Source organism: Haliotis rufescens, unplaced genomic scaffold, assembly GCF_023055435.1.
Source record: "Haliotis rufescens isolate VD_foot unplaced genomic scaffold, xgHalRufe1.0.p SCAF_1, whole genome shotgun sequence".
Taxonomy (NCBI): domain Eukaryota; kingdom Metazoa; phylum Mollusca; class Gastropoda; order Lepetellida; family Haliotidae; genus Haliotis; species Haliotis rufescens.
Genome location: NW_025963779.1, coordinates 54,320,417 through 54,335,439, shown reverse-complemented (window position 1 = coordinate 54,335,439; position 15,023 = coordinate 54,320,417). Strand labels below are relative to the sequence as shown.

The 15,023-nt window shown below is 43.0% G+C and overlaps 1 protein-coding gene across 2 annotated transcripts in view; it reads right to left on the bottom strand.

Moving 5' to 3' along the window:
* Positions 1–208: 208 nt before the first annotated feature.
* The window catches only part of LOC124131564, a 139,033-nt gene continuing 124,218 nt past the window's right edge, over positions 209–15,023 (bottom strand). For both annotated transcript variants that reach the window (XM_046494915.2, XM_048397868.1), the window contains 20 exons: positions 14,792–14,967; positions 14,108–14,302; positions 13,628–13,831; positions 13,214–13,420; positions 12,770–12,898; positions 12,143–12,352; positions 11,594–11,800; positions 10,544–10,747; positions 10,070–10,174; positions 7,569–7,709; positions 6,874–7,062; positions 6,577–6,724; positions 5,849–6,012; positions 5,210–5,479; positions 4,612–4,879; positions 4,008–4,340; positions 2,917–3,205; positions 2,490–2,641; positions 1,930–2,072; positions 209–1,494 (listed from right to left, as the gene is read on the bottom strand). In XM_046494915.2, the coding sequence (XP_046350871.2) occupies positions 1,210–1,494; positions 1,930–2,072; positions 2,490–2,641; positions 2,917–3,205; positions 4,008–4,340; positions 4,612–4,879; positions 5,210–5,479; positions 5,849–6,012; positions 6,577–6,724; positions 6,874–7,062; positions 7,569–7,709; positions 10,070–10,174; positions 10,544–10,747; positions 11,594–11,800; positions 12,143–12,352; positions 12,770–12,898; positions 13,214–13,420; positions 13,628–13,831; positions 14,108–14,302; positions 14,792–14,967 (4,019 nt within the window). In that variant the 3' untranslated portion in view covers positions 209–1,209. The remainder of the gene's footprint in view (positions 1,495–1,929; positions 2,073–2,489; positions 2,642–2,916; positions 3,206–4,007; positions 4,341–4,611; positions 4,880–5,209; positions 5,480–5,848; positions 6,013–6,576; positions 6,725–6,873; positions 7,063–7,568; positions 7,710–10,069; positions 10,175–10,543; positions 10,748–11,593; positions 11,801–12,142; positions 12,353–12,769; positions 12,899–13,213; positions 13,421–13,627; positions 13,832–14,107; positions 14,303–14,791; positions 14,968–15,023) is intronic.

The window sequence follows — 15,023 nt, the reverse complement described above, 5'->3', positions numbered from 1 at the left end:
CAGTGTAATATTTATTACATTAGACCTGCCAGCTGGAGAGCGAACTTGAAAGTGTCAGATGAAGGTTACTTGAGTTATCTCCCTTCTTTGTCGCCATAATCACCACCACACAACAGCAGGGCTGTTCCAAAAATGATGTTGTATTCTGCATTATTCAAACTGGGCCATCTCGCCATTGAAACTTATAACATAGAACAAAACAAAAAGATTTCTTCATATTTTTTATCTGTATCTATGCTGTAAAATATGTATAAACATGTTTATTTCAAAAAGATCATATCAATAAAAGCGGGGACATAAACCAGCCCATAAGCAACAACAGGAAAAAGAGGACGGAGTTAGTGTCCAATATGGAGAGACACCTGGTTCATGGTTAAAAAAAATAACATTACATTTTTTATTAGTCATTGCAATTAAGGCATACAATAGAAAATACATATATAATCTGTGTAGACATATAATAAAACACATTTTATTAAGAAATCTTTGAGAGCATTTGATAATCAATGTAATGCTACCTGCGCACCACTATTCAGGAATTACGTGAGGACTTTAGATATTTCAAACAAAATTGGAAATAACATCATTATAATGATCAAAATATTTTAAAGAAAACCAATAATGCAAAGTCTGAGGTAATTATTTAATTTTTGATTTTGTCAAATTAACAAGAAGTTTAAATCAAATCATTGTATATATCAAATATGTCATCCTACTGCTAGTATTGTCTGTACTATAATGCTGGAACTTTAAGTAAAGATGCCATTAGTGAAATAAATTCAAACAAAATGATTAAACCAACCATTCGACTAACGTGTCTTTGTCACCAGAAACAAAGCTTCATGTAATCATGTAATCACATAAACATAATTCATAATGCTGTCAAAGTTCCAATATGAACGCAACAGTATGGAATGTACACATAGATATCACAGTGGCTTATCACAGTCTCATGTTTCAGTATAAATAGTCATATATGTATATACAAGTTCACACAGGATTCAAGATGATTTCTCTTCTTCAGGTTGTCATTTCATAATTGTGAAGGTCATTTTATTCCCAGTACACACCCACACAGCATACAAATATGTTGATTTCCTTCTTGAAAATGCTTTCCATAAGATAAATCAATTTGACTTTGATAACATTTATAAAACAACTGTCTGAATTGCAGATCTATCTGACATCCATGAATGTTTTGTGGAAGGGTTATTGTTCGGTGTCTGGTTCTAGACGGGGTTCGTTGTCACTGATCAGGTCAAGAATCCGTTTCTTGTCCATTTCTAGTTTTGCAAGATTTGATTTGGCCTGGGTAAGTTTCCCAGATGCAGCCTTCCGGAGGCTGTCATGTTTACCGCGATCCTTGCTTCCTCCTTTCTCAGCAAGTTCCATCTCTGCCGTAATTTCGGTCTCCAGGGCTCCGATATTTTCACTGACTTTCAGAATGTTTTGGTTGACCTCAGCAAAGTCAGCACAGAGATTGTCATACTTGTCCTGTTGGTTAATAGCAAAGAATAAGTGAGAATGACTTTTAAACTTTTAGCAATATCCAAGCAGGGGATGTGCTTCACACATTGTACTAATATGGGAATGGAACCCAGGCCAAGGGTGTGATGAGCAAACGCTTCAACCACTAGCCTACCTCATCACCCTAACAGTAAAGAAGTTTGATTAATCAATGCAGTGAGAAATTCAAACTAAATGATATAATATTTTTTAAGAAATATTTACTCTAAACAAGTAGGTGAAATGTCCACAGAGGAAAACATCCTAGTCAGACAAATTCAAATTTGTCATATTCTGTCTTGAAAATAAACATGAAAAAGTTTCAGTTCAAATATCATTTTGAAAAGATAAACCAGCACTATTCCAGCCATTGATTGACCAGGCCTAGTTCCACAAGAAGCATTCTCAAAAAGTTCTGCTCACATGAGTGTTATCTTTGGTGTCGTCAGTGGGAGTTGTCTCCCCTTGATTGCCCATGCTATTGAAGACTGTATTGTAGAGGGCAGTGCCCGTCATGTTGGCCATCATGAAGCTAGGCGGGACATGCCGATTCAGCACTGTAGTGCCTACAAACATTCCATGAAAGCATAACAGAAGTTGAATAATAATTAATTTAATAAATATGAAACTGTTCATTAGTGGCATAATCATAAATTACTTTAACACAATCTGACTCTCACAAATGGGGTTTAGCTTTGATTATTTCACTTGAGATATAGTGATGTGCGTACATGTGTGTGGCTGCTTGTGGTAGTCTGTACTTATGTTGTGTTCCAGTGCTAGCCCACTGAGATACCAGTTTAACATGGATACAAACACATCATACTGACATTATATTGATACTGACAAGAACCATCTTTCAACATATTTTGGTATGCCGCCACCCTCCAATCTCTGGTCAGATGTTCGATGCACTACACCCCAGAGGCAGTCGTGAAGAAGTAAACAGTATAAGGGGTTCCATGCAGTAGGATGACACTGACCTGCAGTGGAGTACTTTTGGCTGAGCTCCCTGATCCTCCTGTTGACTGCGGGGGTAGCTCCCTGCGCGTCTGCCTGGACCATCTTGTCTTTGACACTTCCCAGCATGCTCTGCAGTTTGTTTGTCATCGAAAAGTTCGAATACTTGGAAAGTCTGGGGACAGGAGAATGTTAAATCTCAGTAAAAATGATATAGATGACTCAACATCTTTTTCTTATATTAAAAAAGAAAAAGTATTTGAGTATAACTGACATAAATATGAACAAAGATGAATGTTATATGATGCTGGTGTCATTGGAGTGTGATCATAAGATTCTGGCATGAGGAAGGGACCTGCCAGTGAATTTCAGTGCCATCTGTGCCCCTCTCTGGGTATGATGTGTCTAAACATTCGTACATCAAAAAGAAACAAAGACTCTTTGACCCACCTGTCCTCAATCCTGTCCTGTGTAAAGCGCAAACCCTGGGAGTCTACAGAGGGGAGGAGTTTCACCTCCAGGAGGTCCTCCACCACCCTGGACTTGCCATCCTCGTTGTGGTGGTTGTTGAACAGGTTCTGAAGCATCTTCTCTGCAGCCAGGTCACTGCCAGTGTTGGACTTGGAGAGGGCAGAGGATGATCGGTTGAAGCGAGCAAAGAACAGGTCATCACAGATGACAGTGAGAGCCCGCTGGTATTCCTTCACGAACGCTGGGTTAGCATCATCTCGTAGGTCACCTAGGATTGAGAATCATTATGAATGATGTCTATATCTCAACACAATGGGATTTTTTAAGAGTTTTACTGTTTCTAATCGTTACACAAGCAAAATATTTATTGCTACATGTGAATAATGAATACCCCGTTCGACGTAATAAGAGCCCGGCTCTAATAACCGCCCACAGCAATACCTGCTAATATATTGGCTAGTGAACAATCCCAATTAGCACCCATTCCGAATGTCACAAGTCACAAGACTTATTTATTCGTGTATAATACACACTCGTTTGTTATATGCACCCTTAATTATGGGCAATTCCATTCTGGAAAACATATCTGTCGTATATAATCCACACAGTCTTTTCTTTTGAATCATTTCAGGCTGTCGGCATAAATCACGAAGTTATGATCTTTCAACTGTTTTTTTCTCTCACCAAAATAATGTTCTAATAATAACCCCCTATTTCTAATTTTGAGAGCACCCTGGGCGCTTATTACGTCCAATACGGTATCTACTAAATATATTCAATGACTGTTGGTGCACAATGTCACACAAACAGACAAGCAACCAATATATACCAATGAACAGTACAGATATGATTTGATTGAAAAAACTGTTTAAGTCACTTTCCAAAACTGTTATGGGGAACAGATTGTTGTTGGTACAATTAGCAACGATCAACATCCTCAGAGTACAATGACACATAATCCACCTGGTCATACATTGTGACAACCTGATCTGGATTTCAGTCAGGTCTTGAATCCAACATACATGGGGTACTGCACTGAACACAAGGAATTTGCTTCAGAAGACACATACCTGACTTGACATGGGCAAGACAGTGCACCATCACCAAGATGAACTCTCCCACCGAGTCCAGACGGGCTGAGCGAAGGTACAGTATACGGTTGTTGGCATCAAAGTGAAACGAGTTGCGGTACAGGTTTCCAGTGAGATGTTCATTGGCTGGGATCTTGTCAGCCAGCAGGATGGTGACTGGAGCATGGTGACAATGGCGACCTACTAGATCAGCAACGAAGCAGCCGAACTTATACACAATGAAAGACCTTGAAGTGACCTTGTTCAGGTCAACTGGTTGGAGTTCCTTGTCATTCATCCAGTCAGCATCTCTCGAGTCCAAGGACGTGTCTCCTGGAACAGTCATACAATGTTTGCCGTATGCTATATACCCAGAAGTATCATGGGAAACAAGAGGAAGACAAAGGTCATATTTCTTAATGCAAATCATTGTATCGCATCAATCACTCATTTCGTCACTAAGAACACACTGAACCCAAATTTTTAAAAAAGCAGGTTTTGATTTCTTCATTTTTTTCATGTGTGACTGCATTTGTGTCTTTGTGTGTGTGTGTGTTACTTAAAGAATCAATTTTTGTTATCAAATATTAAACTTGTGTACTACCTGGTGCTGGTGTGGAAGACTTCCCTCCATCAGCCAGAGTCTGCTTCATGGACTCCAGCTTTTTGTACAGCGGCGATGCCATAAGCAGACTCATCAGCTCAGCCTCATTCAGAGGGGCAGCCATGTTGTACGTTTCAGGAAGTGTCTCAGGCTGGCTAACAGGGGCAGAGGTCAGAGGTGTCATTTCCTGTGGAGGTGGTGCAGAACTTCCCACTGGGTCCTGTCTGCTCAACAGGTCGATGTTCAGTGTCTCTTGTAGAGTGAGCATCTGCATTGGGGATACAGGAATAGTTTAGACACAAATTCCTTCAGTACATGTCAATGTTTACATTTAACAAGTTTATTGTGATACAGCAACTATTTAAAGTCCCTATTTTCAAAAGAAACAATGAGCTCTTGGTACTACAACAGCTGAATGTTTGGATGGCGTCAAGTTAGCATCAGCCTACTAGGGCTGGGAGGGATAGCTCGGGTACTCGGGTTGGGTGGGTCCTGAGTAGGTCCCAGGTACCCATAAGACTACCCAGAGCCGTGGTTAGTCATGTGATATATTGTTAATGACAAAAACTCACTTGTGCCAGCCCTACACCCTACTTACTTCATCAGTCTTGAGTCTGTCTCTTTCACTCCTTTGGCGGGACTCAAGGTCGCGCTTCTCCTCGCGGAGGTTGTCCTTCACCTCCTGCTCCTTCTTCTTCAGCTTCTCCTCCTTCCTCTTCTTGATCCTCTCCTGTAGACTGGTGTTCATCCTGAGTCGGTCGGCCTCCATCTTGTTGAGGAGAGACTGCAGGTCCTTATCATGCTGCTGCATGATGCGTTCCTGCTCACTCTTGCTGGCTCCGTCGTTCTTCAGGCGTTCCAGCTCCTCCTGTAAAACATGGATCAAATGTGTGAGTGAATGCTGTTGAACACTGTAGTCCCAAATATTTGAGCTGGAGGCAGAGATGGAAACAGTGGTTTATAGCATTAGCAAGAATTCACGATGTAACTTTGGGTATGATGACCCCAAATTGTAATCCTCTTTTGAAAATTATGGGATACTGGGGATCTATCCTGACCGAAAATCACATGGAAGCATGCCATCTACATCCATGTCAAACTGACACTCGTAATAACAAACATTTTTTATGCAATAGATGCATTCTATTTGATTCCTGACAATTGACAATTACACTGATTCCCCAATTTCATACATGAACCTTTTGGGGTCTCATTTACATATTCCACTGATGCTGACCTGCATCTTCTGTTTGCGTTCTTTGACCAGATCCTCCTTCCTCTTGTTGAGTGAGTGGATGTTCTTCTCATGTTTCTCCTTGTCTCGTTTCGTCTCCTCCTCCAGTTGTCTGGCATACTCCTCCATCTCTGATTCTAGCCGCTTCTTCTCCGCCTTCTCAAACTCTGCAACATTCGGCGATAAACTGCATATTTTGTACCCATGAGCAGAAACAAAAAATAAAATTTGGGCAATGACAGACTTGAGTGAGTGGAAACATATGCCAGGCCGCAAAATTCCAGCTCTATCATGGCAGCATTTGGACCATCAAACTAGTGGATTGATAACACATCATTAGGTGGTCACACATTGGTGGTGTGTTCTTCCAATGGGTGACCTACATGTTACTTTGGATGCATCAGGGACAACCTCTCTGACAGTGTTTGCCCACTCCCAGTTTCAGTCAAGTTAGAAGAGCATGAGATGGTCAGGTTACTATATATTTCTTTTACCCCTGATGCAAATACTGGTCAGCTCTTATAGCTGGCAAGTACAAGGTGCCAGGATATTAGGGCTCTATTACACAGTTACACATATATACAGTGGTGGAGATCTGTTGCCCTATGAACGTCTGAGGACAAAGTGAGGACCCCCGAGAGGAACCAATTGCCTATACACAGTTTATTCATGTTACGACATGTGGTGCAGATCTGTTGCCCCATGTAGGTTTGAGGACAAAGTGAGCTCACCCTTCTGCTCCTTCTTGAGGCGTTCCTCCTGTTCTCTCCTTTGGTCGTCAAGCCTCTGTTTCACTTCCTCCAACTCCTCGGCAGCCATCTCAGCCTGACCTGCATCCTCTTTCTCTGGGGAGTATCTTTTCAAGGCCTCAGCGAACTCCTGCAATGCATCATTTAGTCAATATACTTCACTGACAGCGTCAGAAGAGGGACACAAAAAGAACATGATACTGTAACAATTTCAGGATTTAAATGATATTTTTTACTGGCTCTGCAACATTTTTACTATATACATATAGCTGATTCTACCTTGTAGTGCTTCTCTTTCAGGTCAAGCTGTGCCCGGGCAAACTGCACCTCCCAGTCTGCAAGAGCTCCGCGTTCAATCTCTTTCTCATCTGCTGCCAATCGGCGGTCAAGGTCAGACAACTCCATCTGTTGGCGATTCAGTAAATCAGCTCGACGGTCCTGTAGCTCCTGGGGGCCAAGTCCTTGATTCTAAACAATGCAGGAGACAAATGGTTATACACCTAACATTTGGATTTCATTTTGAAATAGACCCAAAGGCTATAATGTAACACATCTTCAAGCCAAGTGAGATTATGAACAGACTGCCTCATCATCTGTGATCTGGTTTCATGACTACTGCTATATACACACAAGTGTGGGGAGTGGCTACGAGCATGCATGGCTTTAAGCACTGACAATTTCCGATACATCATCAGTGAGAGTGAGTTTGATTTTAAAAATCCAACATTGGGGCTGGGACAAGTCTACTCAGTACCCACCCGACCCGAGTACCCGAGTTACCCGTCCCAGCCCTATCTGACATATATTTATTTCTCATCCCTGGTGTTTTTTATCAATAATTTTTTTTTTCATTTCTGTGTTTGCTTGCGAGAGTGGGTTTTCCGTAATGTCACTCACACACTGCATGAGGCACAAAGGGGCTTCACAAACCTAACAACAGGTGCCATTACTAGAATGTTTACAGGAAAGCATACCTGAAGCTCATGGAGCTCGTCCTGGTGTCGTTTCAACATGGCATCCCTCTCGTTGTCGTACTTGTCATGTAGCTTGCTAAGTGCCCCATCAACTATCACCTTCTTCTTGGCATCAAACTGACTCTCCAAGTCACGCAGCTCCTAAAACATAACAATTGATAAAACATGTATTGTGGCACGTGAATTAAGGGTTACACAATTAAAGTAGTATTTCAAGTCAGTTGTTTGATGCAAGGAAGGCCCAAAGTGCTCAGTTACCAAGGAAACCATGAACACACATATAGCCAATAGGGATCATTATCAGGGTTAGTCTGTGATTCGAACCCAGAATCAGTGGATCCTGGTAGCAAAGGACCACAACTCTGCACAGTGAGTCAATGTAACCATGCACCATTGTCCTCCTATATGAACAAGAGAGGTGAGGTAATGGGGTTTAATGATGTGTTCAAGATTATGTAACTTACGTTGGGATGTGCAAGCAAGTGTTGGTGTGTGACTGCTTCTACTAGCCCAGACGAGGTGATGTGAGGTGAAATGGGGTTCAACGTCCCATCCAAGATTATTGCACTTATATAGCGACGTGCATGTACGTGTGTGTTTGTACTAGACTGATGCCGATTTATAGTGCTAGCTCACTGAGATACCATGCCGCAGTTTAACATGAATACCCCACTCAGACACAGTATACTGACTCCGAGCCGACCAGCCCTTGTTTTAGCCCCTTACTGCCGAGCGCCAGACAGGGTAACAACAAGTACCATCTTTTAACAACTTTTTCGTATGACACAGCCGGGAATCGAACCCTGGACCTTCCGCTCTCAGGGCGGGTGCTCTACCACTAGACCACGGAGCTAGTGCTAGCCCAGACGAATGCCAGTTTTATAATGTTAGGCAACAGAGATGCCATGGAGCAGTTCAACATCAAATCCCAACTCAGACACAGCATAATGACTTCAAAGTACTATCATTAAGCGTCTTTTGGCATGTAGAGGCCAGAGGATCAAACCACCAAACTTCCACTCTCTGGGCAGACACTTTATCCACTTGACCATGGAGGCAGTCCCCTTACGATCAGGATTGAGTGAAGCATGATGAGTAGAAACACAAATAAAACAAATCTTGTACTTCTAGCATTGATTCTTATAGCTATCAACTATGCTAGGAATACATCACTGAATTGTAAATATATGAAATGAACAACTGATATCATCTGTGATATTCATGCAAATAATGGCAACGCCAGACATCAGGTTCTGAAGTTTAAAACTTTTGAATATATGCTGTAAATACCTAAAAATCTGAGCATGCCTGTTGGCTCGGACAGCCATGATGACCTACAAGACCTGAGCGTGCCTGTTGGCTAGGACAGCCTTGATGACCTAAAAGACCTGAACATGCCTGTTGGCTCGGACAGCCATGATGACCTACACGACCTGAGCATGCCTGTTGGCTAGGACAGCCTTGATGACCTAAAAGACCTGAACATGCCTGTTGGCTCGGACAGCCATGATGACCTACACGACCTGAGCATGCCTGTTGGGTAGGACAGCCTTGATGACCTAAAAGACCTGAACATGCCTGTTGGCTCCGACAGCCATGATGACCTACACGACCTGAACATGCCTGTTGGCCAGGACAGCCTTGATGACCTAAAAGACCTGAACATGCCTGTTGGCCAGGACAGCCTTGATGACCTAAAAGACCTGAACATGCCTGTTGGCTAGGACAGCCTTGATGACCTAAAAGACCTGAACATGCCTGTTGGCCAGGACAGCCTTGATGACCTAAAAGACCTGAACATGCCTGTTGGCCAGGACAGCCTTGATGACCTAAAAGACCTGAACATGCCTGTTGGCCAGGACAGCCTTGATGACCTAAAAGACCTGAACATGCCTGTTGGCTAGGACAGCCTTGATGACCTACAAGCGTGAACATGCCTGTTGGCTCCGACAGCCATGATGACCTACACGACCTGAACATGCCTGTTGGCCAGGACAGCCTTGATGACCTAATTGACCTGAGCATGCCTGTTGGCTAGGACAGCCTTGATGACCTAAAAGACCTGAGCATGCCTGTTGGCCAGGACAGCCTTGATGACCTACACGACCTGAAGATGCCTGTTGGCCAGGACAGCCTTGATGACCTAAAAGACCTGAACATGCCTGTTGGCCAGGACAGCCTTGATGACCTAAAAGACCTGAGCATGCCTGTTGGCTAGGACAGCCTTGATGACCTACAAGCGTGAACATGCCTGTTGGCCAGGACAGCCTTGATGACCTAAAAGACCTGAGCATGCCTGTTGGCTAGGACAGCCTTGATGACCTACAAGCGTGAACATGCCTGTTGGTTGGGACATCGTTGTTGACCTTCACAAATGAGCATGTCACAGAGATTGACCATAAAATCCAATTTTGCCACCTCTTGAGACAAGCAATAGAGTTCTGAAACCTATTCTCATCCAAGTTTCATAGGGTGTGCCCAGCATCACCTGAACCACCCACCTGGGCATGTCTGTTGGCAAGAACAGCCTTGATGACCTTGTCACTGTCCTCTTGACCATTCTGGCGGATTCCCTCCTCGATTGCCTTCTGCTCTACAGCCTTCGCCTGTGGGTGATACCAACAGTAATAGGACAATTGTTTTCCCAGCAGTAATATTTTTCACATATTTGCAATCAAGTAAAACTGAATGGCAGTTAAATATTACCAATTGCTGACCTATTGTGAAATATTTCTCCATAGTACTTGACCAATATGCAGCCCTGAACATAATAAACCTAGAGTGTACATAGAGCAACAGGGTTCCAGAGTATGGCAGTAGTACCATAACAGCTGTGTGCCAGTGGGAACAAGCTCTTGTTCCACGGAGCTATCACAGAACTATGACTGTTATTATTTATATACTTTAACATGGACTGGGGACAGTCACAACTCCCCCATCTCATTGTCCACGTGTGGAGGCTGTTCCTCATGTACCTGTTTCAGTTTGATCTCATCCACTTCCTTCTTCTGTTCCAGCATCTCTTGGGTCATCTCCGCCTCCTGTTTGCGTCTCAGCTGATCCATCTTACGCTTACGTCTGTGTGCCATCTTCTCCCTCATTGCAAGCTGTTGGCGGTCACGCTCTGTGTCCAGGCGGTCTGCCAGGTCGTCCAACTCCTGCTGGTGTGAGGCTAGCAGCTGGAACATAGCAGATGGCTTACATCACACATAAGATAGACAGTACTTTACAATAGATTCTTGCTGGTGTGAGGCTGAAAGCTGGAACATTGGAGCAGACGGCTTATAAGATACATAACAGAGACAGGGAATCTTGACCGAGTGCCTTTTAATATCAAATATATCAACATGAGTTGATAAAAGTGGAAATGTTTTTTTCCACTTTTATCAATGAGTGTTGATATATTTGATATCAAAAGACACTTTTATTTATCATCCAACATCATTCTTCAAACTTTTTCAGTTTGTAGACAGTAATAAGCAGTGTCTTAAGTGTAAAAAGTATTGCTAACAGCTTCAGTAACAGAGCCATTAGTGATTCATTTGATTCTGACGTCATGGTAACCAATGATGTCACAATGGTCTGCAAAGCATTGTGATGTAATTTCATTGCAGCGAATGTACAATGTAGATACAGCTTGATCTCACCCAAGCGATATCTCCTGTGGGAACCAGATTTGTATGATAAAGTACTCTATATTCTAAATCCAACTCCTTCTGACAAAGATACCCACATCTGTATGGAAGCTTGTACAGATCAGACAGTACTAACTGAGTCAGCAATAAGTGCAACTGTGTGGACCAGGAAAGCCCAGTGGCATACAGATGCACAAGCAACTACGTGTGAGTGTATGTCAGTTCACATACATGTGTAAATGAACTCACTATGGCAAGATGGTCGTAGCACATATCAGAACTAGAATGTATTTACATGGGAGGATGGCCATATACACAGAGATCTGAACTTCATACTCCACTCAGGATGGCAGGATGGCCATATACACAGGTGAACTTGAATGTACTCACTGCAGCAAGTTGTTCTTGACTCAGATCCGACCGAGCAGCTGCCTCGGCTGCCAGCTTGTTCTTCCTCTCATGGAGGATCTTCTCCCTCTCCGAGTCGAGGTTGTTCCTCAGGTCCTGCTCCTGGCCTGTTGCTTCTTGTTCTAACTTGGTTCCCAGCTGCTCACGATCCTGCTTCTGCCGCTTCCGCAGCTCCTCCTTGGCCCGTTGCTGGGGAAACACACCATTAGCATCAATACACAGAATTCACATTTCATAAAAACAGTGATTGGATGTTTTGCAGTTTAGCAGTATGCCATCCATATCATGGCAGGAATCACCACAGATGGGCTTCACATTGCATCGAGCAATGAATGACCTAAATTCAGAATTTTGGATAGGTATTTTTTTAATGAGTTCTTAACCATTCAAATACGTATACAATGGCACTGATCACTAACTATATATGAGCTGATAGGAATAAGAAAGAAGGATAATAACTTAACCTTTGCCACTCTGGTATTATTAATGCTGGTAATAACCAAGTCCAGTAACGTGTCAACTTGTATTCACCTGTTCCTTCTTGAGTGCCTGTTCCTGGATGGACTCTCCATACTTGACCTCTGGCATGTGATGGAGGTCAGCTCCAGGTGTCTCTCCCGTCCCCGAGCCGGCTTGCTTCATCTGGAGTGTCTGCTCCTCTACAAACTTCTGGGCTGCACTCTCCTCCATTCTTCTCTGTGCATCCCTCAACCGACGAGCACGTCTTGTGGCTATTCTCGCCTGCAAGAAGTACAGTGTGTCATACTGAATACCCTCCTTGTTCAGACATAATGCAATGTAGCAATGTGTTGTAAGAGGAACTCCACATGGTACTTGATATAGACACTAACACTGTCTTATTACTTCAAAAATTGGCATTGTGATAAAGTGATTGGTGAATGGTAATAAATCTGTAACATTTGAAACAAAATACATCTTGTATGTCACCTGTATGTCACTGAGCTGCCTGTTCTTCCCGCTGGTCATCTCAGGGTCCCCCACACCCCACGTCCCACCCACCTGTATGTCACTGAGCTGCCTGTTCTTCTCGCTGGTCATCTCAGGGTCCCCCCACACCCCACCCACCTGTATGTCACTGAGCTGCCTGTTCTTCCCGCTGGTCATCTCAGGGTCCCCCACACCCCACGTCCCACCCACCTGTATGTCACTGAGCTGCCTGTTCTTCTCGCTGGTCATCTCCATGTCCAGGGATGCCAGTTCCTGCTTGTAGTCCTCCAGCATCCTCTGGACAGCCAGCTCCTGACCTGGCAGTGTATGCTTGTTGATCTACAAGTAGAAAACATTGTCAGTAATGATCATGAAAACAATGCTCCCCAGCATGTCTACACCAATAGGCTTGCCCAAGTGTGATGTGATGATCCTGCCTCCACTGGATTCCTGCTGTCATGAATCTAAGCATCTTATTCACAATAGTACTTGCCACACAACCCTCTAGTTGACTTGACCTCTCTATTTCCTCTTTTTTCCTTTCTAGCATTCATTTACTGAGATTTGTTTCATCATGCTACCAGTAATTGAAACATGAAAATGAAAAACGTTCCTCACGATCTGGGTTCAAAGTCAAAGGTTCTGCTAACACACCTGTTTCAAAATGTCTCTGTGAATGTCTTTGAGTGAGACTGTGTGGTCTTCATCTATGGCTAGTGTAGCTTGTCTGATCTGCTCATTCTCCTGGGCATCCAGTTCTGCTTCTGCAGCCTCACGCTCCTGGCGATGCTGTTCATCCAGGGACTTCTTCAGGCGGTCCAGTTGCTCTGGGTTGCCACCTTGGATCACCTTGGTTGACAGCTGCAGTGGGAAGAAGGTAAAACTTCAAACATATACATTCTGACACATCCTTGAATTCATATGTAGATGTATCTTATGATTGAAATTCATGGAACAAACATTCCGAGAGTGATATGGATGACAAGAAGATGGTATCCATACTGTCTAAGATTTATTACCAACATTCACATCCTCAATGAACAAGATATTATTTATAACATATTTCACCTCAGCCATTTCTCTTTCTTGTTTGTCTCTCAGATTGTTAAGTCTCTGTCTGCGCCGATCTGCCATCTTCCTCCGGGTAGTTTCTATCTGCTGCTGTTGCCAGTTCCTCATCTTCTGTTGCAGCTGTGCCTCCTGCTCCAGCTGGGACTGCAGCAGACGGTCAACCAGCTCCTCCTGCACCAGCTTCTCATCTCCCAGTGATTTCTACACAGGATGTCAAGTTGAAAATCAAAAATAGATTTCTGCAGGCAAATGATATCCATCTTTTTCATAAATTGTTTTTTTATATGAAAATAGGTAAACAGCTTTTGTCTATGAACTTCTGATTTGATACATCATGATCCAAATAAATGGGAATATGTAATATCTTTGTTGTTATTTGGAACAGTTCTTATTTGTAAGGGATATACAAACCACACATTTTAATAAATAAATACAGAAGATGCAATATCATCCAGTGGAAACTTATGAAACACTTACAAGTTTTTGCTTAATTCCCTTTGACATCTTCTTTCGATGTATGTCAGAGATGGCCGGCACAGCATCAGACTCAGACTTGGCCGATCCAGCCATCTCCTCCGAATGAAGTGTGTTCATCAACTCTTGTTCTGTCTTCAGTTTAATGTCAAGGTCATCTGCACCATCTACAGGCTTTGGCAAGCCAGCTTGCTCTGCCTTAAGGACATAGATGAGAATGAGGATCAGAATCAGGTCATTGATAATTATTTTGATAATTAATTCCCAATTTTTCAGAGCCCTTTTCCTAAGAATGATGATGTAAAAACACTTGAGTTTCAAACTGGAGAATGATATATATGACATCACCAGACCCAAGGATGAGATTTCTAGCACACAAATTCAGGACTTCAAAAAAAGGGTTAAACTTGGATAGCATGTAACTTCTAATGCAATGGTTGAGGGATTTGGGTTTAATACAGCAGTGATGGATGTTCATTGACATGAAGTCACATTTATGAGTGAGAAAGTCCAAATAGTGATGCAGGTTTGGAGGGATTTCATATTTTCAAGACCCAGTATCATAATAAAGGAAATCAGAACATATTCAAGTAGATCCTCGGGAAACTGTAGGGAAACAGGTCTCCACAACATGTTGCAGTACCTCAGACAATCTGGAACCTACCATGCCACACAAGGACAACCTACCTCCCTCTGATGCTTTTCTCTGAGCATGCTTTCCCTCTGTTTACGCCTCTCGGCAAGTTTGTGGCGAAGACCATCCAAGTATCTGTCCCTTTCCTTGTTGTGGGTAGCCAGTGCAGCCTCTAGGTCACGATCATGGTTTGACAGGATGTCCTTGACCTCCGAGTCCTTCAGATCACCTATAGGGAAAGGAATATCTTCACAAACATATTTCAAAGTGCAAGCTACCCTTTCT